Raw genomic sequence first — 25,783 nt, forward strand, 5'->3', positions numbered from 1 at the left:
AACATGCTGCACATTTCTCAAGCTGAAAGAACTAAAGAAAAAATTCAAGCCTCAAGTTGCAATACTGAAGGATTCTATAGGGAAAATATTAAAACATGCAGGAAGCATTAAAGGATGGAAGGAGTCACTATACCACAGAGTCACTATACCAAAAAGAACTGGTCAACGTTCAACCATTTCAGGAGGTAGCATATGATCAGGAACCAATGGTACTGAAGGAAGAAGTCCAAGCTACAATGAATGCATTGGCAAAAAACAAGTCTCCAGGAATTGATGGAATACCAATGGAGATGTTTCAACAAACGGATGCAGCTCTAGAAGTGCTCACTTGTCTATGCCAAGAAATTTAGAAGACAGCTGCCTGGCCAACCGACTGGCCACTTTATGCCTACTCCCAAGAAAAGTTATCCAACAGAATGCAGAAATTATCGAACTGTATCATTAATGTCACGTGCAAGTAAAATTTTGCTGAAGACAATTCAAAAGCGTCTGCAGCAGTATATTGACAGGGAACTGCCAGAAATTCAAGCCAGATTCAGAAGAGGACATGGAATGAGACTATCATTGCTGATGCCCCATGGATACTGGCTGAAAGCAGAGAATACCAGAAAGGTGTTTATTGGCTATGCAAAGGTATTCAACTGTGTGGATCATAACAAATTACAGATAACACTGCAAAGAATGGGAATTCCAGAACACTTCATGGTACTCATGAGGAACCTGTCCATAGAACAAGAGGCAGTTGTTCGAACAGAACAAGGGAATACTGTGTGGTTTAAAGTTAGGAAAGGAGTGCCTCGGGGTTGTATCTTTTCACCATAATTATTCAATCTCTATGCTGAATAAATAATCCAAAAAGCTGGGCTATATGAAGAAAAACGGGGCATTAGGATTGGAGGAAGACTCATTAACAACCTGCATTATGCAGATGACACAACCTTGTTTGCTGAAAGTGAAGAAGACTTGAAGCACTTACTGATGAAGATAAAAGATCACAGCCTTCAGTATGGATTACACCTCAACATAAACAAAACAAAATTCCTCACAACTGGACCAATAAGCAACATCATAATAAATGGAGAAAAGACAAGTTGTCAAAGATTTCATTTTACCTGGATCCAGTCACCACCCATGGAAACAGCAGTTCAGAAATCAATGACACGTTGCATTGGGCAAATCTGCTGCAAAAGACCTCTTTAAAGTGTTGAAAAGATGTCACTTTGAAGACTAAGGTGTCCATGACCCAAGCCATGTTGTTTTCAATTTCCTCACATGCATGCGAAAGCTGGACAATGAATAAGGAATACTGAAGAATTGACATCTTTGAATTACAAACAAATCTGTCTTGGGAGAAGTACAACCAGAATGCTCCTTGGAAGCCAGGATGTTGAGAATACATCTCACATACTTTGGACATGTTACCAGGAGGGATCAGTCTCTGGAGAGGGACACCATGCTTGGTAAAGTAGAAAACCCAAAACCAAACCCACTGCCGCCGAGTCAATTCCAACTCGTAGAGCTGCCCCATAGTTTTCAAGGAGCACCTGGTGGATTCGAACTGCCAGTCTTTTGCTTAGCGGCCATAGCTCTTAACCACTATGCCACCAGGGTTTCTTGGTAAAGGAAGGCCAGTGGAAAGGAGAAGACCCTCAACGAGATGGATTGACACAGAGGCTGCAACAATGGGCTCAAGCATAACAACGATTGTGAGCATGGCGCAGGACCGGGCAGTGTTTTGTTTTGTGGTACGTAGGGTCGCTATGAGTGAGAACCGACTCAACGGCAACTAACAGTGTATCTAAGCATCCAGGGGGCCGGGGAGCTTCCCCATTCGTCCCCCTGGAGAGCGCAAGAACCAACGGCGGCAGAGCCCCGCTGCTTCTTCCCAGGAAGGTCGTCCGACCCGCTTCCTACCCCTAACAGCACTTTTCTGGCATCCTCATAGGTCCCAAAAGCCTCGAAGAAGTGGACTGAACAAGCCCTACACCCAAAGCTGGGGCGGGTAAGGAAGGAGAGTCATTCTTCCAGTACGGTGGCCGGAAGGTTCAAAACAAAATACCTTGGCAAAATAGCCACCAAAGCAGCCTCTACAATCATGAGTCAGACCCCTTGATAATGGCAGCTCACGGTACACTTCAACGCAAATGTCTTACCAAACCAGATGACTAAGACGCCCCTCATTCATCCACCCCTCTGGATTGTGTGGTCACTCTACGCTCGCAGTTAACCCCCAATATCCCCAAAAGCAAGTGGTCCCTGTGTCAGGAACTCGCCCGACATCAACATGGAGACCTCTCCCTTGCCATACCCAAGATGACTGCATCGCCTCCCGCAATTGCTCCTCCCTCCCTCCCTCTCTCCCACCCACCACCTAAGCCATGCTGCCCATCGGCACGCCCCCTAGCTCCGGCACCCAGATGGCGGCCGGGTACCCAGTCTTAGCTACCCGTTACCGCATCACTTTAAAATGGCGGCGGGGAGGCGGGGCCGTAATGGGGGCTGGGCCGCCAGGCGCGGGGCATGCCGGGGCGGGCGCGCGGTGTGCTGGGAACGGGGCGGAGCGTGGCCGCGCCGGCGCGTCGAGGGGAGAGGTAGCCTCCGCGATGGTGAGCGGGCGTGGGGGAGGGGCGGTACGGGCCGGGAGCCTAGAGGGCAGCGGGGGGCGGCGGGGGGCGGCGGGGGGCGGCGGGGGCCGGCGGGGGGCGGCGGGGGGCGGCGGGGGAGCCCCGGGAGCCGCACTCACGCCGGCCCGCCGATCCCAGGACGTGTTCCTCATGATCCGGCGCCACAAGACCACCATCTTCACCGACGCCAAGGAGTCGAGCACGGTGTTCGAGCTGAAGCGCATCGTCGAGGGCATCCTCAAGCGGCCGCCCGAAGAGCAGCGACTGTACAAGGTACAGGCCGGGCTGGCGGCCCGAGGAACGGAAGGCCCGGGGTGGGGTGTGCGGGCGCGCGGAATCGCCGGCGTGGGCGCGGCGCCGCGGGTGGTTGTCACTGATGTAAACAGTGGCGCGACGGACCGACGCGCGTCCGAGTCCCTGGCTCGCGGGCTGCCATCCGGATTAAGCGGGACGAAGCGTGAGAAGCACCGAGCACCTGTGACGTCTCGGTGAAGGATGCTCTTAAACCGCGTCCCGGGCGCTGCGTGCAAGGCTAACAGCGCATCTGACCCAGCTCAGCGGTCTCACCCACGCCCCGGGGACTCTTGACAGCCCTGCCCTGCTCCCTTAACTAGCCCAAGGGCGTTGACAGAGCCAGGATTTGAACCCCGATGCCCGTAACTCCCAGCCTGCACTGTAAGCCCATCAGAATCACACCCTGCCCCCTAGACGCCTCTCCTGAGGGCCTTAGTTACGCCGAAATAGAAGAGACGAAAGTCAAAAAGGAGGGTGCTAAGTCAGAGTCCACCAGTTGTTCATGAAGAAATCGTTTATTATGCTCTCCATTCCCTGCCAATGTTGGAGAAGCCCTCTTTTCTCTTTACAAACCAATGGATCATGCAGTAATAAAGATGGCTTCAATTTCATTGCAGAAATCAGATATGTCAGCCCTGATCCTCACCTCAGTGCACTGATATGATTCTAGCTGGGAACTGGGAGATTGGCCTTTTAGTCTACACCACCCCTCAGCTCCCAAAAGCCTCTGCTTCCATGGTCTCCCAGATGCTGCTGGGGCTCCCAGACAGGCCTTCGCTCTGTGCACTTCCCAAGTGCTGTGTGCCTACTCAGTGCTTTCTGTTCCTTGTTGAGAATTCCAGTAACTCCCATTTTACAGAGGAAACTTCACATCAGGAAGGCCAACTACCTTGTCTAAGGTCACACAGGAAGTGGCAAAGCTAGGATTCCAACCCAGGTCTGCCTGTTCCCAAACTGGCTCAGGGGCTCTTTAGAATTAGATTTGCCTGGAAAGTCTGGAAAAACAGACTCCAGAGGCCCCTAATCATAGTCAATTCTGATTTGTAAAGTCTTGTCATATGCTCTGGCTGGTCCTGGGCCTCTCACTGAGTCTCTGCCTCTCTCCTCAGGATGACCAGCTCCTGGAGGATGCCAAGACACTGGGCGAGTGTGGCTTCACCAGTCAGACTGCACGGCCCCAAGCCCCAGCCACAGTGGGGCTGGCTTTCCGGGCAGGTGAGGGGGCCTGGATGGCCACAGCCAAGGAAGAGGGTCTTCAAGGAGCCCCTGCTGCTGTTCCAAACCTCTGGGGCAGTGTCTTCCAGCCTGGAAAGTACAGGCAGTATCTCATGACACGTGTAGTTTCTCCATATAAAAATGAGCACCAAACCAGAGATTCTTAATAGAAATTAAGGCCTATCTCATAAATGATTTGAAAATTCCTGAGGAGGATACTAGCTCCAATATACGACCAGCTGGTTGAGTCTTCCCTGCACTCGGCATTACCCCTATTGTCCCATTTAGTCTTGTCGGCAGCCATGGGACCAAAGCCCTGTCGTTAACCGTTTTGCAGATGTGGACACTGAGGCACAGACTTAGTAGTAAGCTGCCTGGCCCTGCCAGAGCCAGCATTATGCCACGCTCTTTCTGTGCATTCTGCCTACTCCTCGAGCCTCCCTGGGCAGTCTAGACTTGGATGAGGAGGAGTAAACTGATGCTGGGCTGTTGGGTCACTTGTTATCCACTGCCATTGAGTCGATTCCGACTCATAGCTACCCTAGAGGACAGAGTAGAACTGCCCCCAGAGTTTCCAAGGAGCACCTGGTGGATTTGAACTGCGACCTCTTGGTTAGCAGCCACAGCACCTAAGCAGTACGCCACCAGGGTTTCCGGGTCACTTGTTAGGGCTGCCATAATCCAGTATTCATATCCAAAGACTGCTCTCATTAGCTACACCCCACAACTGCCCAGTATTGAAACCTGGGGGAAAGGGAACGGTTTAACTTCCCCCCAAAAAAGGATGGGAAGTTTTAAATTATGTTTCTGTAAACTTAAAAGGGGCTTGACAACTGTTTGCACAACTGAGGACCCAGGGGCTGTGGGTTGTTGGCTAAACGTGGATAAAGTTGCAAGGAACCAGGGCTGAGGGCAGTCTCAGCTCCACAGAGCCTGTGTTGGGCTCAGCAGTTTGTTTTCAGGCCCACTACTACCTTAACTCCAGCCTGCAGTCCCCTTCTCTAGAGCCAACCCTTGCTTGCCTGGATCCACCTGTTGTGTACACAGAGTGGCAGGGTGGCCATGGCACAGGTCAAACCCTGCACAGGTTGTTCTTCTGAGGGGACAACAACTGAAAACAGTGTGGTGGTCTGCCCCCACCCCCACCTTCCCACAGATGACACATTTGAGGCCCTTCGCATCGAGCCCTTCTCCAGCCCCCCTGAGCTGCCAGATGTGATGAAGCCACAGGACTCAGGAAGCAGCGCCAATGAACAAGCTGTGCAGTGAGGCCCAGCTGCCTCCCAGCCCCACCTCTCCAATAAAAGAGATTTGGGTATCTCCCTGGGTCCTGCCTCTTTCTCACACCTCTTCCTGACCCCACCTCACCTGGATGGTGCCTTCTCCCCTTAAATTCCTCCACAGGCTCACCCTGTGACCTTAGATTAAGGGCCAGTCTGGCTTCCCACCCCCGGAGCCCACTCCTCAAAGAACTACGAACATAGGGTGAGCCCAAGCCACCTGTCCTGGGTGAGGGTGGCGGAAAGGCCAAGGACGACCCTGTCCCAGCTGTGGAGCCAGTGACTGTTCTAGCAGGTGACGATATGCTCCTGGCTGTGGGGCAGCAGGTATTAAGTTGAAGTCAGTGTCTAGGTCCCACCAGTGGCAGTCTCTCCCACTGGTTCCCCACCTACTATCCTAATAAACAGCCTACAGATCCAATTCCTGCATTTCTCATTTTTATTGGACAGAAAAAGTTGCTCTTGCTGTACAGATTTTAAAAAACCAAAATGCCTTTAAGAAACATGAAGAAAAGTTGGGGGAAGGGGCCACGACCCCACCCAGGGCAGTAGATGCCAACTGATTTCAACTCCTGCCCCCCGCCCCTCCAGGAACTCCTTGCCAAAGGGCCAAGTCCCTAGCCCCCAGCAACTCAGGGGTGAAGGGCAGGCAGAGCCTCCCAGCCCCTCTGATCAAGGCAGTGGGGGCCCAACCATCCTCCCCTCCCCTCCCCCAGCTCCAATTCTTAATCCCTCCCACCCCAAACCCCCCAAAACACATGAACCAAGAAAAACTCACAGAGATTAACATTTCACAGGAACAAAGAAAAAAAGGGGGGGGGAGGTAAAAGGAGCCCTCCCCGTTAGATGCTGCCATGGTTTAAGTGGGGGCAGATAGGATCCCACCCATGGCTCCAGACCATGGGGTGTGTTGAGTTCCCCCAAAGAGATTTATGGAGACCTGCAACAGAGAAGATACGTAGTCAATGCAGAGAACCCAGGCCACAGGGAAGCTTCCAGCCAGGCCCAGGATGGGGCCACCCCAAGAACCAGCTCTCAAAGAAGAAGCCTTCATCCTTTCAGTCCCAGGGTCCCAGCCCGGAGTGCAGCAGAGGACACACACCTGGAGGAGCGGTGGCGCACAAGGCGGGGGCTGGGTGTCTCCCTCCTGTGCTTGTGGCTTGGGGAGTGGCTGTCCCCACGCTGGCCTCTCCGGGAACCCCGTTCACTGCTGCTGCTGCAACACAACAGACATCTGACCACAGGGACACCATCATTCACTCCTAGCACCCAAGCCACACAGGAGTTCCCTACATATTTCGCAAAAGCACATAATGGCCACACGAGGGTGCTTTCCAAAGCTGGCTACGGGTGGGAGACAATTACCGACCCACACGCCTACCTCTGCTGGTCCCGGGGTGAAGGCTGCGGTGAGGGACGGTGACGCTCTGCAGGCGAGTAGCTGAGGGACCGCGAGTCCCGGAGCGAGTCTATTGGCTTCCGGGGACTGCGGGACCTGGGGAGCAGAGTGAGTCCACATAGCATCAAACCCTACCAAGTCCACCAGCCAGCACGCAGGACCACCCTCCCAGGTCCTGGCCACCAAACCTCGCACCACTTGGGGCAGCCTGAGACCCACCTGTACGCGCTCACTCACCCATCCGCCCGCACACCATCCACCGAGCGCCCAGCAGGTGGGCACAGGGTGCAGCGGGGGAGGCAGAGAGAAAGAAGGCCCTACCCTTGGAGGAGCTCAGCCAGGTACAGGAGGCGAGTCAACAAGAGGGCAGTTTCTGCCCATGTGTGGGGAGCAGCCCCTGTAGGTGGGCTGCACATGGGTCTGGGGGACCCTGGGTGGTGGGGTGAGGTGGGGCAGGGCAGTCGTCACGAAGGTGCTGTCTAGGCGGATGGAGTCTTGCAGACCGAGGAGTCCACCAGGCAGACAAGGGGGTTCCAGGCCGAGGAGCAGCATGTCCAAAGGCATGGGCCCAAGAGCATGGTGGCCCCTGGAATGCAGGGCATGTGGGGGCGGACAGAGGAGATGCGGGCAGGCAAGGCCGCTGGTGAGGAGCCTCACGCGCCATCCACGCAGAGGTGGGGCTTTATCCTGCAGGCCACAGGGCGTCCCGGGAGGATTTGTGGAGTGGAGGGAAGTAACCAGATGTGCGTTTTAGAAAGATCCCTCTGGCTACATGTGGAAGAGAATGGCGTGGAGGCAAGGAGACAGGGAGAAGGCTGTGGACAGAGTTGGGGGAGAAGATGACGGCAGCCAGACCAGAGGCCCGACGGCGGCAATGGGGAGATTCCAAAGCTAGAATCCCTGGGCCTGTTAGACTAGGTGTCGGGGAGGACAGCACTAAGGCCTGCCCAGTCTCAGGCACAGCAGAGCAGGTGGGGAGGAGAGCCCAATTCCTCCCCCACAGCCAGACAACAGCGTCCACATGGACCTCCGGCTGGCAGCTGGCGACCCAGGGTCCTCTCTCTACTAAGTCACCTCATCCCCCTCCATCAGGCAGGGACCACTCACCTCCTCTCGCCAGGGGGTGCCTTCTTGGGGCTTGCAGGTTTGGGCAAGGCCTGAGGGCCAGGCTTAGCAGGGGAGGAGGAGGAGGAGGAGGAGGAGGAGGAAGAGGAAGACGACGACGAGGAGGAAGAGGAAGAGGATGAAGAAGAGGAAGAAGAGGAAGAAGAGGAAGAGGAAGAGCTGGAACTGGAGCTGCTAGAGCGCCTCTTCCTTTTGGCTGGGGTCAACTCTTGGGGACGTCCCTCTCGAACAGCTTCCTTTGGGGCTAGGGCAGGGCTGGGGACCCTGTGGGAGAAGAGAACTGGTCACAGGGAGACAGGCAGCCCCAGCCCCAACCCTTACCTTCCTTGGCCTGGAAGAAGGGCAGTGGAGGAGGGGTGCCTGAGATATGCCCTGGGAGCTCTGGCGCCCAAGAGCCAGTGAGCTCTCTCGTAGAAGTGGCCCGACCTCTGCTAACACAAGCAACAGGCTGGGTGCCTGCAGCACAAAGGACGAGGTTAAACCTCAAGACTGTCCCTGATAGAGGAATAAGGCCCTGGGCTCAGGTGTGGAAACCTGGGGCCTCCTTCCTCTGGAGAGCCGCAGCTTGGGGAGGCCCAAGTGCAGGCTGGCTGGGGGCGGGGCCTTCCTGCCTGGAGGCAGAAGAGGGATGGGATGACCTCTGAAGATCCTTCCAGCCCAGGGAGTTCCTCTTGAGGTCTAACTGCCATCCCTCCTGCTGTAAAATTAAGTCCATTTCCTCTAGTTCTGTCCTCTGTAGAGACGGAAAACTTATCATTATCCTCTAGAGAATTAACCTTCTGCGACTTTCACCTGTCCCCGCCCTCACCCACCAGCCCCCACCCCAGCATTCTCTTCTACACCCAGCTTAAGGGCCAAGGTCCCCCATACCTCCTCAAAGATCCGAAAGCCTGACACGGTTTCTCCCGCCCCACTCCCCCACCCACGCCCACCACCTCCCCTAGCAGGTTCTCTGAAGTCAAGTCCCCTCACCTCTTCAGGGCCACCTCAGGCTGCGGGGGAAGGCTAGAGCCCTCCGAGTCACTAGAACTGGAGCCAGAGGAAGAGGAGGATGAGGAGGAGGAGGATGAGGACGAAGATGAGCTAGAGGACGACGAAGACGATGACGAGCTCCGCCGCTCCTTTGCAGGCTGCAGGGTGGCCAGTGCCAGGGCCTGCTGGGCCCCAGCTGAGGCAGGAGGCTCCCCACCCTCAGAGTGGAATACCCCAGGGGCAGGGCCTGAGAGCATGCTGTTGTGGTCACCAACGGAGGACGCGGTCTTTGCCACGGTCCCAGAGGAGAAAGCCTGAGACCCTGCTACAGGGGTGCTCTGGGCAGGCAAAGAACGGGACGACTGGTCTGAAGAAGCAGGTGGGCCAGGGGATCTGGGCCGCTCCTGTGCTGGCTGGAGAGCAGCCTGTGAGGAAAGCTGGCCCATTCTCAAGGCAGGAGAAGGAGCCCGCTCACAGGCCATCCGGGATGGTGGGGTTCTGGAGCCTCCAGGTGGTGTTCGAGACCTAGCTCGGTCGAGAAGCGGGGGTGAGGCTCTGCTGCTGACGCGCTCATAGGCAGAGAGAGGCACCCTGGGGCTGGTGAGGTTGGCCCCCGATAGGGCTGGAGCCATCCTAGCACTGGTGAGGCTTGCAGGGGCCATAGCTGCAGGGGTTCTCGAGCTGCCAACAGTCCCTGGTGCTATGGCATGAGCAGACCTGGGGCCCACCAGGTTTGCAGGTGCTGGAGCCTGGGGTGTTCTGGAACTGGAGGGGTAGCTTGCAGCCGCTGGGGGCGTGCCAGAGCCTGTGAGGCTCAAGGCTGCCAGAGCAGCTGGAGTTCTGCCTCCTGCTAAGTTCACCGCTGAGGCTGCAGGGGCACGAGGATCAGTGAGGCTCACGGCTGAAGGGGCCCCTGCCGTTCTGGGGCTGGCCAGACTCATGGCTGCGGCTGTGGCTGGTGTGCGTGAGTCTGCCAGGTTCACAGCTGTTGGGATGGTGGGTGTTCTGGCGCTAGCCAGGTTCATGGCTGCTGCTGAGGCTGCAGGGATCCTGCTGGCAAGGCTGGCAGCTGGGGCTGTTCTGAGACTCATGAGAGGCACCGGAGCAGGCACCTGGGACATCCTGGCAGCTAGGCCTGCAGCAGACATGGACGGAGGAGGCCGAGCAGTGCCGAGACTGATGGCTGTCAGGGCAAGCGCAATTCTGGATTGAGCATGGTTTTCTGGCACGGATGACGTTCTCGGGTGGTCAGGAATTCGTGGACCTGGACCATCCATCAGGGAGCCACCCACTTGCTGCAGAGCAGATACTGGTGCTCTAGAGCTGCCCAGGGGCTCGAGCATTCCAGGTGACCTACAGCGGTCAAGAGGAGTCGGCGACATGCTAGGACGACTAAAGCAGCTCATTCTAGAGCTACCGAGCGCCATTGGAGGCGTCTGTGATCCAGAGTGATTTCTTCCTACTGAAGTAGCAGACCTTGAGCCATCAGAGCTGCTTCCAGACACAGAACGCCTACGGATGGCTGGAGGTGACCTTGTCAAGGACCGTTTGCCCCGAGTTGTTCGTGGAGTACGGGACCTGGAGCGACGGCGGATAACAAGCGGCGAACGACTGCGGGAACGTTTGCGTGGCAGCAGTGGCGTTCGAGACCTAGACCGACGGCGAATAGCTGGAGGCGTGCGGGACCTAGAGCGGCGGCGTGTCACTGGCGAGGTTCGAGAGCGGGACCGCCTTCGAGTTACTGGAGACGTACGGGACCGAGATCGCCTCCTGGTAACTGGGGATGTTCTGGATCTTGATCTCCTGCGTGTGATAGGCGAGGTTCTGCTTCGAGATCGCCTCCTGGTCACTGGTGGAGTCCGAGACCTGGACCTTCTGCGAGTCACCGGTGGAGTTCTGGAACGGGAGCGCCGGCGTGTCACTGGTGACCTAGACCTAGACCGCCGGCGGGTCACCAGCGGTGTCCTGGACCTCGATCGTCTGCGACTCACTGGGGACGCCCTAGACCGAGATCTCCGTCGAGTCACTGATGTCCTGGACCTTGACCGTCTCCGACTGACTGGTGAGGTGCGAGATCGGGACCGACGTCGGCTGACCAGGGGTGTTCTGGACCTGGATCGCCGGTGAGTGGCTGGAGACCTGGAGCGTTTCCACAGTGCTGGTGATGTGCGAGAGCGGGAGCGCTTCCGACTGGTTGGGGGTGTTCGCGAGCGGCCTCTCCGGCGTCGGGAGGAGGTTCGGGAACTCTCCTGCCGGGCAGGTGACCTGGAGTGGTAGCCAGAGCCACCCCTCCGTCGCCTAGTAACCCGAGACCTTGATCGACTCCGCTGTCTCCTCCGCGAGGTGGACTGAGAAGACCCAGATCTATCGTGACGTCGGGCTGTCCGGGTTTTCTCCCTCCGTGAGCGGGAACGGGACCGCTGGCGTCCACGAGGCTTTGGTGAAGGAGATCGGCCTCTCCTGGAAGTTGTCTTTGTACGTGGAGATGAAGCAGAGCGCCGCCGGCGTGAGGACCTCGACTTCTCAGCTGGCTCCGGGGAGGACACCGAAGGACTTCTTCGGCGCCTCGGGGGAGTTCTAGAGCGGGTCTCAGGTGAGGATGAAGCAGAGCAGCTCCTTCGGGAGAGTCTGGCCTTCCTAGTCAGCTCTGGGGACGACCGGGAGCTGCGACGACGAGGTGGCGTGCGAGACTTGGTCTTGGGCTCTGGAGAGGGCCTAGAGCTTCTTCGAGCAGCTCTGGATTTGGGGGGATGCTCTGCAGATGACTCCGAACTGCTGCTTCCTTCAGGGGAAGGGCCTCTACCTTTACTTGATGAACCTGATCTGCTTCGTCTGGGAAGAAGAGCCCTAGGAGCCGGAGCTTGGGGTTCAGGAGAGGAATCAGAACCACTCCGCACCCCGGATGCCGCTCCTGGCTTATCTTTAACTTCAGGGGATGAGCCAGACCTGCTGTGCCGAGAAGAAGGTTGGGATGTGCCCTCAACCTCAGGAGATGATCCAGAGCGTCCCCTCTGCCTAAGCGGAGTTCGGATCTTAGCTTTAGAATCTGGAGAAGAATCTGAATCACTTTGTTCCTGAGGGGATGCACTGGGTTTCCCATCAAGTTCTTGAGAAGATCCTGACCGACTTCTCTGTCCAAGGGGAGTCCTAGCCAAGGTCTTCTGTTCAACTGACGATTCTGATCCACTTCTTTCCCTCTGGGGGGTAAGACACTTGTTGTTGAGCTCTGGGGATGATGGAGAACGGCTCCTTGGTCTGGGAGTCTGAGGCAAAGCCTTTGGTTCTGGAGAAGAATCACACTCACTTCTGCCCCTCGATGGCGTTCTAGGTACATCTTTCGTTCCAGGAGAGGACCCAGATAGGCTATGCCTCGAGGGTGTCCCAGACCCATCTCTAAGACCAGAAGACCCGGACCCGCTTCTCCGTGATGGGGTTCTGGGTAAACCATCTTTCAGTTCCGGAGAAGATGCAGAGCTACTTCTTTCCCTTGAGGGTGTTCCTGGTGTAGCATCAAGCACTAACGAAGAGATGCTCTGATTCAAAGGCATTCCTGCTTTTTCTACTGCATCTGGTGAGAGCTCAGTACTGCTACGTCTAGAGGATCTTGTGGATTGCTCTCTCACATCTAGAGATGGATCCGTCTCCAGTTGATTAAGGAAAGGCTCATTCAAATCTTCTTTAACCTCAAAAGACAATCCAGTATTCATTTCTGTAACAACAGGGCCTGGGTTTCCAAATTCTAAAGGTGACCCAAAGCTGTTCTCCCTGGGAGGAGAGTTAGACAGTTCTTTCCGTTCTGGAGAAAACTGTGGCCCGCTCCAAGCTGAGACCACCATAGGAACTTCTACTGCTTCCAAAGAAGCCTGTGACTGGCTTTGATCAAGAGGTACAGACAAAGCAGGCCTTTCTTCTACCTCAGGAGATGATTCAAAGTTCCTTCTAGCCACTTCTTTAAGTTTTGGAGACAGAACGGGCAGAATCTGGTTTGAGAGTTCTTCAGGTTTTTCTACCACCTCCATCAATTCCTCATCTTGTCTGGGCTTAGCTAATACACTATTCTGACTTTTTGTATCTGGAGATGACCCAGAGCTACCCCTCTCCCTCGATGGGGTTCTACGTGTATCTCTGAGCACTGGTGAAGACTCAGGCCTATCCTGCACTGGAGTGGGACTAAATTTGTCTCTTGATCTAGGAGATGATGCAGAAACATCTTCCTGAGAGGATAAGCTCACTTTCTCTCTTGATTCTGAAGAAGCCTCCGATCTATTTTGCCTTAGAAAAAATTTGTCTGTTCCAGGATGTGGGGAGGAGTCAAACTGAGGCCTTTGCTCGGGAGAAACACCCAATCTCAGCCTAGGACTTGTGGACAACCCGCTTCTATTTTGTCTTGTTGGCGATCTGGGTGCCAGATCAGCAACTGGAGATGAGGACCTGGACTGACAACCCTTAGTAGGTGTTCGAGATCTGCTCTGCAGAGATGGAGACTCACAGCGAGCCTGTCTCACGTCTGGACTTGAAGTATCAGATGTGTGGTCTGGTGAGGTTTTAGATTGTCCTTTCTGTTGCAGAGATGAGAAGTCTAGGCAGCTCTCTTCTGGTGGTGTGCTAGATTTTACACCTGGACACGCAGAGAGGGATCCAGAGCTACTCTGTGCTGGTGAGTCTTTAGACTTCTCTTGGGGACATGGTGACTTTGATCCAGACAAACATTGCCTTGGTGGAGTTTTGGGCTTTACTTTGGAGCACGGTGAAGAAGACCCTGAGTGACTTTGTCTTGGTGGTGTTCCAGGTTTCACTTTGGTATCTGGCGAGGAGGATCTAGAATGGCTCTGCCTTGGCAACAATCTAGATTCCACCTTGGAGCAGGGAGACTCTGATCTGCTTTGCCCTGGAGGTGTTCTAGAGGTCACCCTACTAGGACTTGGAGAAGACGAGCCAGAATGGCTTCGTCTTAGTGAAGTCACCGCTTTCATTTTGGGTTGTGGAGATGTCCCAAGTTGGCTATGTCTCGGAGATGTGCCAGATTTCCCCTCAGGGTCTGGTGACAATCCGGAACAGCTCTGTCTTTGTGGTGATGCAGACTGTTCATTTGCCTGGGGACCTGTCGTGGACCCTTGCCTTGGTGGTGTTCCAGATTTTACTTTAGGATGAGGAGATGAATTAGAACAACTCTGCCTTGATGGTGTTTTAGATTTCTGATTAGAAGGTGAAAAGCCACAATGACTTCGTCTTGATGGTGTTCTAGATTTTGCTTTAGGTCTAGATGACCCAGAGCGACTGCGTCTAGGTGGCGTCTGAGAATTTTGTTTAGCACATGGAGAAGACCCTGAAAGGCTTCGCCTCAAAGACAAGCGAGATTTTGCTTTGGATCTTGGTGAAGAAAAAGACCTGCTACGCCGTGACGAAATGCAAGATTTTTTCACTTCCAGGCTGGAGGTGGACCTGCTCCTTCTCTGAGACGCTCTGGATTTGTTCTTCCGTTCTGATGAGCCAGACCTGCCTCTTCTTTGTGGTGTTCTAGTGTGAGATCTTCCCCGTCTAGCCAGACTCCTACTACGGGATCTCCCTCGTCTTGCTGGTGTTCTAGACCGAGACCTCCCTCTCCTGGCAGGTGTCCTAGAGCATGACCTGCCACTGCGTCTAGCTGGTGTCCTAGAGCATGACCTGCCACTGCGTTTGCCTGGGGTTCTAGAGCGTGACCTGCCACGTCTGGCTGGGGTTCTAGAGCATGACCTGCCACCTCTCCTGGCTGGTGATCTACTACGAGACCTACGCCGTACCGGCGATCGGGTCCTAGATCTCCGCCTAACAGGTGTTCTAGAATGAGACCTGCCCCGTCGGACTGGTGTTCTAGAACGAGACCTCCGTCTGGTAGATGTTCTGGATCGAGATCTCCGCCGCGTGGGTGTTCTAGAGCGGGACCTACCCCTCCGGGCAGGTGTTCTGGAACGAGACCTGCCCCTAGTGGCTGGAGATCGAGTGTGTGATCTGCCTCGCCTTGCTGACCTAGACCTGCCTCTTCTCTGGGTGTTTCTGCTCCTGGACCAGCCTGGTCGCTGAGGAGACCTAGAGCGGCCACGCCGCTGGGGGCTTCTAGATCGTCCCCACCTCTGCGCCGACCTGGATCTACGCCACTGAGGGGATCGGGACCGAGAATGACCTCTTTTGGTAGGGCTCTGAGACCGAGATCGCCCCCTCTTGGTGGCGACAGGGCTACGGGACCGCCCCATCCTACGGGAAGGGGTAGGCGAATGTGATTTATCCCGTTTTGCTCTGCCATGTGAGCGACTCTTGGATATGGGAGAAGAAGAAATCTCTCTGCGGGACCCAGGAGCTGGTGCACGTTTAGGACTTTCAGGAGAAGAGCTGCCATGTCGAGAAATTTTGGTAGGTTGAGGGGATAGTGGACAGCTCTCTGAGGAAGAAGACTGGGGAGGTTTCTCAGGAGACTTAGCTGGTGAACGGCCCCGCGTGGGGGAGACCTCAGATGCGGGGTTCACTGGCTCCTGACTTAAGGGAGTTGTTACAAGGGGTTGTGGGGAGCTGCCATGTTGCTCAGCAAGGAGCAGAGTGGGAACGGGTGGCTCTGGGCCTGTGCTGCTCCTCTCCAGGGAGAGACTAGGTCGAGTTGCAGGTTTCTGAGAGTGGAAGAGAAATTAGGGATAAGAATACGTAAGGCATATGTAAGCATTAATCAGCCCTAGCATTCCAACACCCTTCCCAGTGCAACTTTTCTTCTATGCATCCCAATGCCCCAACTGGTCCTTTTCTTCATCACAGCAGCACTATTCAATCAATAACAAGGGATCGCACCATATAAAGCACAGAAAGGAAAACATAACGTAGTCTGCTCGCCCAAGGGTCCCACAACGTACAGAAAAAAACACTGTACAACAAATACTCTCACAAAACACTATAACCAAAAAAAAAAAAAAAAGCTTTACGTGGAAAGTTAAGCAGTTTCCCCAAGTGGGCAGCACATGACTTTACTCTTGTGGATAGATAACTACACCGAAACTGCACAAAGGCAGACGTTTGATAACATGGTTTGTTTAAACTGTAAAAAAGTAGACCAGGATGACTGGAGCGCAGAAAATATAGGAGGCCAAATTATAAAAGCTTTAAATGTAACCCAAAACCAGTAGGAAATAAAATTTCTGAGGTGATCTGACTTGAAGTTTGGAAAGGTAACTCTGGATAATGAGATGGAAAATAAACGGGAAAGGCAAGAATTTAGCATAGAGCAATTAAATTATACTAGAATAGTTCAAACAAAAATGACTAGGGTTTCTGTTAGAACAGAAGATACAAAAGAAAAGAGCTACAGGTAGTCTCCAGGTTACAAAGAAGATCTGTTCTTAAGTCTCGTCTTTAAGTTGAATTTGTAGGTGAGTCTCAACAGGTACATAAATTTCTTACTTAGCATCAGTTAATCAAACGTTTGTCTGAACACATACTATATGTTTTATCTTTCTACGCACTTGAACGCTTCCAAACCAGTTTTCATGAGCATCACAAAGTAGCACGTGCATTTATCATCGCATAATACTGTATTTAACTCAAGTTTTTAATATAAGAGGCTTTATGGCAGTTTGTTTTTGCATACAAACTGTAAATCAGATATTTATAACCTGGCGACTGCCTTACTGAAGACATCATTCCAAAATAGTGTTTTCAGACTGTAGGTAGCAACCCAGTGAACTGAAAAACTTTAATGAGCCACAACCAGCACGATTTAAATAAAGAAATTTTTGTTTCAATTCGATCTATGTATGTGCATACACAGAGCAGTGATGTAAAACCTATGTCACACGCAGTGAAGGCTTAAAAATATAAAATTCTGAAGATATTTGCACTAGATACAAATGAAAAATGCAAAAAAAAAAATGCACACACAATTGAATTCATTTCTTACTACCTCTCCCCTCCACTCCATACTCACATCCTAAGCCTACTCCCTTGCAACCCCATGAATACCCTTAACTCAGGAAGGTACCTCCTTCTTGTCTTTGTCTTCGTGAGGGCTGCTAGGCTCCTTCGTAGAGGGCTCAGGACTACTCGGCTGCCCTGTGTTAGTGGTACTTGATTCCCTGCAGGGTGCAGCTCCCTCCCCTTGGCATCCTGACTGAGGAGAAGGGCTTCGCCCAGTCAAGACGATTCTATGGGTTTTAGCTGCAGCACTCCGAGACCTAAAGGGAGCAAATGAGGAAGGGGAAAGGGAGGAGGGATATCAGCTCAAGGGAGACTAGAAAACCCCCTCCCCAGCTCCCATCCATCTCTGCTGACTGTACAACCCTCTTCCAAAAAGCTGCCTCAGTCAGAAGACTCAAATCATTCATACTGAAATTCAAGTCCAGTCCGCTCTGGTCCTTCTCTTCCCAACACGATCCCAAAGAACGTTCTCCCTCTACCCTTTTATCCTCCCCTCCCCGCCCCGAAACCTCCCCAGACCCTCCACCCAGCCCATTCACAACTCACCTCTGAGCCCACCTCCTTCAGGAAGCCTTCCCCGATTAAGGAAGCCAGGGTAAGGATTCCTTCCTCCCCCAGACACCACGAACAAACCCCCCCCCTATTCTGGCAGTCCATATACATCAGAACAAAACAAAAAAACAAAATAAACAAAAATAAAAAATAAAAAGAGAAGGGGGAAATGTATATGTCTGTCCATCCTGCTGCTTTAGCCTGTCAGCTCCTAGAGGGCAGGGACCGTGTCTTCCGAATGGTCTGTGCAGCGCCTAGCACACCGTGGGCGCTCAATAAATATTAAATTGATTAACTCACCAGTCCCTCTCCCTCCCCTCCTCCTGGACCACCCCTTACCGACTGCGGGAAGTATCGGAGGAGGAAGCAGAGTCAGCAGAAGTTGAACGGTGAGCCCGGCGGCTCTTGGGGGCTGGTGTTGTACTTCGAGACCTAAAATAAGACCCACCACAGCTCAGGGTGCTGTCACACCTATACTGGGTGACCCTCACCCATTCTCTAACCCTCTACTAGTCCGGGACATAACTGAGTCTCCCCTCCCTGCCAGTGAAATTCATCCACTTTCCAAACACATACCCCTCAGATTCACATAAGTTCACTTACCGCTTCCTCTTCTTGTCCTTGGATTTACGCTTACTCTTTGGCGTGGGCGATCTGGGAAATAAGACACGGCGTTAAGAAAGACAAAGGAATAAAACCAAAAAACGAAATAGAGGGAATCGGGAACATCGAGGACTTGAGCTGCACACAGGCCATTCCTGGAGCTGTACTCCAAGAAGAAAAAACCTCAAGGAGGCCAGGAAAAGAAAGAGCAAACCCATCAAGCAACACTCCCACATGCCACTATGTTTCTCTATAATCCAAAGAGCTCTCACCTATGCTTCCGTTTCTTGGACTCGGATTCTGACCTTTTTTGGGGGGAGGAGAGAAAAAAACATAAATCAACCCCTAGGCCTGCGCTCATCAAGCTTTCTGTAATCACTCCAAGTACGCCCACCTCATAACCTCATACCTGTGCTTCTTCTTCTTTGAGCTCTTCTTCCTCTCCCGTCGAGGAGAGCTACTCTCTGACCTCCTAAAGATAGGTTCAAAAACAATATCAATATACACGACATTTTCCCCAGCCCTTCCTCACTTACAATCCACCCCAGACAAGGTTTTTAAAGCACCCCAACCGTACCACCACCAATGCCCTAGACCTAAGCCCAATAATTCTCTTTATTCTCCAAGACACATAAAACATCTCCTTAAATCAGCAAACCTCAAAATGGGAGGAAAAAAAAAAATTCCAGATATTCAAAATGCTGCTAGCCAGTTCTTAATTACAGCTGCAGACTCAGCCCTTCCCTACTGAAGCAGCCCACACATACACATTTCTTCTTACAACAGAGACCTGACTAGTAACTTCCTCCCTGACTTTCCTCACAGTTCAATGCCTCCTGATTCCTGGAAGCAAGAATTCTCAATTTCCAGAGAGAACAGCATACCACAGATACGTCCTGACTACCAAAGTAACTTTCCAACTGACTTACCGTCCTCTGTCTTTCTTCTTTTTCTTCTTCTTTTGCTTTGGTGTTGGTGAGCGAGAACTGCTGGACTCCCGGGCAAGACTGAAAAGATGAAAAGAAGCTGAAATCAGTACCAAGATAAAATTCCTTAGACATTTCAACTTCAGGAGAACAAAATGTGATAAAATGAAGACTGTGGGAAGACTGCAAAAAAACAGCACGGTGCTTAGGATTGGGAAGACAAGCTGATAGTGAACACCTAGCCTCTGGGCCTGGCATACCTGTAAGGTTTAGGGGGCTCAGGTGCTGGCTGTTTAGCCTCTCGAACACGACGCTGAGGATCAAAAGAGCTGCCATCCACGTAGGAATCGCTGATGCCAAAGGCAGCACGGAGTCGCTCATTTTTCTTCTCATTCAATTCAGCCAACTGGTGAGTCTCAGTAACACTAGAGGGAATAAGGCAAAAGTCTAAAGGAGCTAGTGAACAAAGAGCAGAGGCACGGGACAGAATGCATATTCAGGACAAAAGTATAGCAGGGCCACATGGGTCTGGGAAATGGAAGGACAGAGGCAGGGAGGAGGTCCCAGGTGAGAGAAGACAGCAGAAGCAGCAGCACAGAGTCCAGAGGACATCAGGAAGGGCACTCACGCAGGCCTCTGCCCTGGGGTCTCCTCCTTGCCCCCAGGGTTCACATCCTTCTCCAGCAACATGAGTCGAAAGGTCGCCACCTTTTCCTGAATTTGCTGTTCCTCGTACCTAAAGAACAAAGCCCTCCAGGATTAGGGCTTGACAGGACATTTTCCCTGTCTCCAGGTCGACACATCCGTTCTTCTCAACAGGGCCCTTCCCTGTCCATGCACACACAGAATTTTCACTCAGTTATCACCCAAAGGCCCTTCCCATAAATCCTTCTGATCTTTTCTCATCATCTTTCTTCCTTCTTACTACACCATCTAGAACAGTGGATTTTAAACATGTTACACTTCAGGGGCTAAGAGAGGAAAACTAAGCAGGCAGAGTTCTGGGTGCTCCTCCCCAACTTCAACCAGGACAACATGCATTACATAAAAGGGGCGCCACTGCTGAAGTTTGAAAAACCACTGCTCTAAAAGGTTTTCTGCCTAGATGTGCTTCTTTTCCAAAACTATAGCCCACAGTCTCCTCAGAAGGACATTCTTCCTAGTGCTGCCTCTCCTGCCTTCCAAGGCTTCGCCTCAATCCCTAAATACATTTACCTTCCTCTTCTCTACCAGAAACAATACCTGTCAGCTTAGCTAGCTCTTTGCCTGGCTCTGCCCTTCCACCTCTCCCTCAAAGCACATTTCTCTTCCTCAGTACTCCTCTTTCCCCATGTGCCTCCAGCTAAATGACTGAAAACTAAATGATTCAAAGACTCCCTCAAGGTTCCACCTATGCCCCAGGCAGTTTTCTCATCTCCCACTTGCAAGTGTCCTTTTTATGTCTCTACAGCATTTATCACCTCCCCTACTATGACTCCTCTCCAAGCCTTTTTCAACCAATCCTAAGCTCCCTATACTCAGTACCTAACTCCCCCAGCTCTGCACTCACTCAAAGCTTGGCTCTCCCCCAGCCCTCCCTCACCCCTGCTCTTCCATCATCTCCTCCAGCTCGAGGCATCGCAGCTCCACACGCCGCTTGCGCTCGTGGTCCAGGATGTCAGGATTAGGCCGCTTCACCAGGGCAGCCTCCAGGCGCCGCAGTTCCTCCTCTCCCTTGTAGTCAGGCCGCTCACCCCGGCGGCCCCGCACCAGGGACAGGTTGCGCTGGACGTAGCCGTTGGTGCCGCTGCCCCGGGGCGTCGGCAGCCCGATCCCGTTGTACATGGCCCCGTGCCCGGGGGGCACCACCGCTCCTGGGGGGGAGCGGGGAGACACGGGTCAGGCCCTGGCCCCAAACTAACCACTTACCACCACCGAAGTCTCTGCTCTCCTTCAACATTTATCTCTGCACTAGCCTCCTTTAGCTGCACACTGTACTTCATTGTCCTTCTGGTCTCCTAATCAGGTCTCGCTTTTTCGTCCTTCCCGCACTGCTCACATTCCACCAAATCACAGACCAGCTCTCATAGGCTTTCCCCCAGTGTTCTTACACAGAATTCTGAATCATTCCTGCTTGCACCTACATTTTTGTCTTTTTCCACCCTAGACCAACAAGAATCGTACTTCTCTCACATCTCTCCGCTGTCGTCCCTTTATCCTGCTTTGGTTCCAATACACACAAATAGCATCTTCCTAACCTCTGGTAACTGACTGAGGCCTCCAAATAGGGCATGACCAACACCAGACACAGATCTGTAGCATCCTAGGGCCTGTAGTCCAAGTCTCTTCCAAGATACAACCTGAGGCTTTGAGGCCACCGTACATATACAAAATGGACTAAAGGGCCCATACTCATCTGAGCAAGTGGCCTGACTGGTTAAGAGAAACAAGCGTCCTGTACAGCCTTTCACTCAGAATGAAGGCCAGAAAGCACATCAGAAACCACATGAACTTTAGATACATAATGCTCTAATACTTCACCTCCCAGATAAGAGGCCACTTCCTTGATTCTAAATATTCATAGCTCCTCTCCACTGTCCTGATTGATATTTTCTTCCCTTAATTTCCTTCTCAATAAGATTTCTCATTTGATTGGTAATTCTCTCCAAATCTTACTAAAAAACCAGTCGACTCTAGCTCCCATTAAATACTACCTGTTTTCAATTCAAATTCTATTTAAATATATCAAACTAGTCACTGTTAAAACTACTCTCACAGCTTCTCTACCCTATTTGCCCTAAACCCACCAATATTCTCTACACTTCACTTTCAGTCATACTAACCCATCCTTGGCTTTCACTACCGATACCCTAAATGTCACTTTCTGGTTATTCTCTTATAAGCCTCACCTTACCCTTTCTCCTGTTACTCCTATGCCTCCCACCCCACGCATGACCCTAAAGAGCACCAGGCCCCCATTTTTCTACTCAGATTTCTTAGCCACACATATTCCTGTCTCCTGCTGTATGTTACACTCTTCGTTCCTTTCTCTCGCCCATCCTCACCAAGACAGTTTTACAAAGCATAAATGTGTGAGGGCAAACTATCACAGGAAAAGACCCAAGGCTCAGGCAAAGAAGACACATTAGGCAGAGGTGAGGAAAAGCAAATGAAATAATCAGATAAAAAAAGTTACACTTAAACTTCAAAACAAAGAATTATCACATGAATAACTAGAAAAAGCACTAAAGTGGTAAGAGAAAAAAGGAGGAAAGATGCTGAAAAGAACGGAGATTCCAAAATGACCACTCAACCCAAGCAGCAGACCCAAAAGAATGAAGGAGGAAAAAAAGGAACTATACCAGGTTAAAGGAGGGACAGGTGAGGTCATTATCTAGGGAAAGCAAATGCAAATGCACAAAAAGATTAAACAAAACAAACTTCCTTTACAGCACAGAAAATAGATGTTCTGCCTTCCTATCTTTATTTCTATTTTCTTAAATACCAATCCTTCCCACTCTCCACACCTAAGTCCTTCTTTCCTCTATGGCCTGCCTAAAATCTGCTGCTCCCTTAGAGAATGCTTCTGACCTGAAATTCTTCAGTTAACCATTCAGGCACACTTCCATACCACCTCACACAAAAATCCGCCCACTCCCTAGCAGCTGCTAAGTTGATAAGGGTATTACGGCACAACGAATTACAGAACTTTTAGGGGAGGAGCCAAAAAAGAAAAACCCAATACCATGGCATCCAAGGCAGCGCTCAAAACACTGAAAGGAAAGCAGCCATGCAAAGGGGAATATCAACCACACACATACAAACCACCACGCCACTTTATAAAACACAGATTCTTATAACTAGGTCCATAAATTGTGGATATGCAAAATGTACCCAAAGTACAGGCACTAAGTAAAAGCGAGCTGCAAAAACAGGAGAATTTTTTTCTGTGGGAAAATTATCGGGGTGCCAAATAAAAGAGGCAGAGGAAAAAACTAAAATTCAGTACAGGTACTCAAGAAGAGAAAATGCACCAAGAAGAGAGGCAGAATGCCCAAGAAAATGCAAGATACGGACAACACGCTCAGGGCTGGGGCATTACAGTGGCTGAGTGGGCTCGATAGAACACGATTACACAAGGAAAGACCACAGAACAAACTTTTAAATTTCTCGATCCAGAATACAGAGATGTGTGAGTAGTAACTGAGACTCTGTAAAAAAAAGACTCAGAAACGTTGCACCAAACAGTGCTTGAAGCAGAACGCCAGACCTCTCAAACAGATTCCGGCGTTTTCTCCACAACCAAGGACTGGACAGCGTCCCACGCTTTAGCACGAATTTGGAGAAGTGACGGAAAAAAAAAAGTGGAGAAAAAAGGACCACGCGGTGCGCACTCTATAAATCTAAGATCTGAGCTGAATACATGGGCTCTTCTAAAGTACGCCCCCCACCCCAAATACTCCATGGAAAATAGTACCCAGTCCACGCGCTGTGCTTCATGGGGCACTGTTTCCAGGCCCTACTGCGCCGTCTGGGCCGCCGAGGCCTATTTTCGGCCTCCCGGGGTGGGGGAGGGGGCGGCGCAGCGCCCCGCAGTCTAGGAGGAGTGGGATGAACCCGGGCCTCCCGGGGGGTCGGCGGAGCCTACCACCCGAGAGAAAAGCGGAGGAAAAAGACCGGGGGCGGGGGCAAGGACCTGGGGTCAGGCCCTCCGCCACCCAACCACCCGCACCTCAGAAACGCCGACAAGGCCCTCCCGGGCCGCACGCGCGGGCAGCGGCGAGGAACCGAGGAGCGCGCGCGCCCGCCGCGACCGGAGCGCGCGAGCACGAGGGCGGTCAGCGGCGCGCGCCGTTACCATGGGGGAAGAGCGGGGAGTCGAAGCCCGCGCGCAACAGGAGCCGCAGGAGGGGGGAAGGGAAGCAGGCAGGCTAAGACGTCCACACAAGCCGGGGGTGCCGAGAGCGCGTGCGCGAGGCGGCCTGGGCCGTTCTCCGCGCGCCTTGGCCTCGCGCCGCGGCCGCCCCTCCCCCACCCAGCTCACGCGCTCCCTCACCCTCTCACCCGCCGCCGCCGCCGCCGCCGCCGCCGCCGCCTGCCTTTTCTGATCGGGAGAGGTCCCGCCGCTGCCGCTGCTCGAGCTCCCGAGTCCCCTGAGGCCCGGAGCCGCCGCTGCCGCCGCCACGCCTCGCTGGTCTGCCCGCCTCAGCCGATGCTGACGTCTCCTCGCTTACTCGGGCCGCAGCGGGCTCCAACTGCGCCACTGGTACCCCGCCTGGGCCGCGCTGCACGCGCTGCACGTCAGCACGACTCGCTCAGCGCGTCATCACGCAATCGCGCGCGTCGCAGGGCCCTCCGGGAACCGTAGTATGCCCCACGGCCTTGTGCGCTTGTGCCCAAATGCCACTGGGAAGTGTAGTTTCTTAAGGCCCCAGAGAGATTCAACCTTGAGGCCGAAAAACTGCGAGTTCCATCGGCCAGTGCGAGGAAGGCTGGAGACGTGTCCGTAGGCCTTCCACGGTTGGGAGGGTTGGGGGGCGGGGGCAATAATACAGAGCCTAGGGCCACAGCGACCGGCGGCCTTCGGCCGGGAGCATTCTGGGAGTTGTAGTTCCGGCGTGCCACAGAACCCGTATGTGGCTTGGCCTCGGAGCACGGCCGCCATTTTATGTTACTATGTTAGGGGTGATGGTCGGAGCTCAGCGACTCTGATTCTTGCTTGTAACTATGGGCTGCAGACCCCAACCTTTTGCAGTTTTGAGAAGCTGCCTCAGACGCCAGCAGACAGGAGGAGACCCTGGGGAATAATCTTCTGTTGCCTCCCAGCTAGGGTGACCAGGCAGGGATGCAATTTTCTCATACTGAATCTGGGATGTTTTATATGTGAATGTGTACACACATAAGGCAGAAGTCCACAGGTTCAGAAAATTCAAATGCTTTAAACAGCTTGCTTGGCCTGCCCCGTAAAAATCCTGGTGATGGAAAGGGCCACATGAACCAGCGACTACATCATCCTGAAACCAGGAGAACTAGATGGTGCCCGGCTACAACCGATGACTGCCCTGACGGGGAACACAACAGAGAACCCCTGAGGGAGTAGGATAGCAGTGGGATGCAGACCCCAAATTCTCATAAGACCAGACTTAGTGGTCTGACTGAGGCTGGAAGGACCCCGGTGGTCACTGCACCCAGACCTTCTGTTGCCCCAGGACAGGAACCATTCCCGAAGCCAACTCTTCAGACATGGATTGGACTGGACAATGGGTTGGAGAGGGATGCTGGTGAGGAGTGAGCTTCTTGGATCAGGTGGACACTTGAGACTATGTTGGTATTTCCTGCCTGGAGGGGAGATGAGAGGGTGGAGGCGGTTAAAAGCTGGAGAAAAGGACGAGAAGAGGGAGTGGAGGGAGAGAGCAGACTGTCTCATTGGGGGAGAGTAATTGGGAGTGTGTAGCAAGGTGTATATGGGTTTTTGTGTGAGAGACTGACTTGATTTGAAAACTTTCACTTAAAGCGCAATAAGAATCATTGTAAAAAAAAGTCCTGGTGACGAACTGCGCTTTCGTAGTACGATTAAGAATTGCTGACATAACTTGTATGAACTCCTCACTTGTAAACTCTTTGAAAGTAAACTTTCCCCTTGCCTTCGCTGAGCAGCCATGGCAGCAGCAGCTCTAACTGATGCCTTTCATTTTACAATGAAATAAAGGTTCCTTTCTGCTTTCCCACCTTGGTCTCTCATTTATTGACCAATACGAAAGTCATGCTCAACAGAACCTGGGGTTTCCGCCTGGCAACACACAAAAATGTAAGGAAGACATATAAGAGCCCTTAAGTTTTCCATCTTGCCGCAGAATGTTTCCTGATGATGTTTTTAAGTAC

At 52.8% G+C, this 25,783-nt stretch overlaps 2 protein-coding genes across 7 annotated transcripts; one reads left to right on the forward strand and one right to left on the reverse strand.

Moving 5' to 3' along the window:
* The first annotated feature begins 2,546 nt into the window (after positions 1-2,546).
* On the forward strand, positions 2,547-5,453 carry ELOB (elongin B). The gene is made up of 4 exons (XM_003417661.4): positions 2,547-2,606; positions 2,763-2,897; positions 4,028-4,133; positions 5,290-5,453. Exons 1-4 carry the CDS (start codon positions 2,604-2,606, stop codon positions 5,400-5,402), a joined length of 357 nt encoding a protein of 118 aa, XP_003417709.4. The 5' UTR covers positions 2,547-2,603; the 3' UTR covers positions 5,403-5,453.
* SRRM2 (serine/arginine repetitive matrix 2) lies at positions 4,152-24,123 on the reverse strand. Of its 6 annotated transcripts, XR_010323598.1 has the most exons (16): positions 24,001-24,078; positions 20,505-20,775; positions 19,551-19,658; positions 19,183-19,347; positions 18,926-19,003; positions 18,406-18,468; positions 18,269-18,301; positions 17,997-18,047; positions 17,733-17,825; positions 16,906-17,098; positions 8,910-15,547; positions 7,920-8,201; positions 6,795-6,908; positions 6,516-6,629; positions 6,192-6,353; positions 4,152-4,223 (listed from the first exon to the last, which is right to left on the reverse strand). XR_010323598.1 is itself a non-coding variant. In XM_064295410.1 (15 exons), exons 2-15 carry the CDS (start codon positions 20,744-20,746, stop codon positions 6,344-6,346), a joined length of 8,181 nt encoding a protein of 2,726 aa, XP_064151480.1. In that variant the 5' UTR covers positions 20,747-20,775; positions 24,001-24,078; the 3' UTR covers positions 5,835-6,343. The 6 variants fall into 6 exon arrangements, 5 of the variants coding, with proteins under 5 accessions (XP_064151480.1, XP_064151479.1, XP_064151482.1 ...); XM_064295410.1 differs by lacking the exon at positions 4,152-4,223 and having other exon boundaries at positions 5,835-6,353; positions 6,516-6,626; XM_064295409.1 differs by lacking the exon at positions 4,152-4,223 and having other exon boundaries at positions 5,835-6,353.
* Positions 24,124-25,783: the final 1,660 nt, after the last annotated feature.

Source organism: Loxodonta africana, chromosome 12 (genome assembly GCF_030014295.1).
Source record: "Loxodonta africana isolate mLoxAfr1 chromosome 12, mLoxAfr1.hap2, whole genome shotgun sequence".
Classification (NCBI taxonomy): Eukaryota; Metazoa; Chordata; class Mammalia; order Proboscidea; family Elephantidae; genus Loxodonta; species Loxodonta africana.

What these genes read in the sequence shown, in the direction of transcription:
- SRRM2 (XM_064295409.1), bottom strand. Translation starts at nt 20,746, where the DNA reads ATGTACAACGGGATCGGGCTGCCGACGCCCCGGGGCAGCGGCACCAAC. An exon ending in ACCCCAGGGCAGAGGCCTGC is followed by an intron (nt 19,348 to 19,550) that starts GTGAGTGCCCTT and finishes TATTCCCTCTAG; the next exon opens with TGTTACTGAGACTCACCAGT. An exon ending in GCACCCCCTGGCGAGAGGAG is followed by an intron (nt 6,909 to 7,919) that starts GTGAGTGGTCCC and finishes TCTGCTCCCCAG; the next exon opens with GTCCCGCAGTCCCCGGAAGC.
- ELOB (XM_003417661.4), top strand. An exon ending in AAGAGCAGCGACTGTACAAG is followed by an intron (nt 2,898 to 4,027) that starts GTACAGGCCGGG and finishes CTCTCTCCTCAG; the next exon opens with GATGACCAGCTCCTGGAGGA. An exon ending in GGGGCTGGCTTTCCGGGCAG is followed by an intron (nt 4,134 to 5,289) that starts GTGAGGGGGCCT and finishes ACCTTCCCACAG; the next exon opens with ATGACACATTTGAGGCCCTT.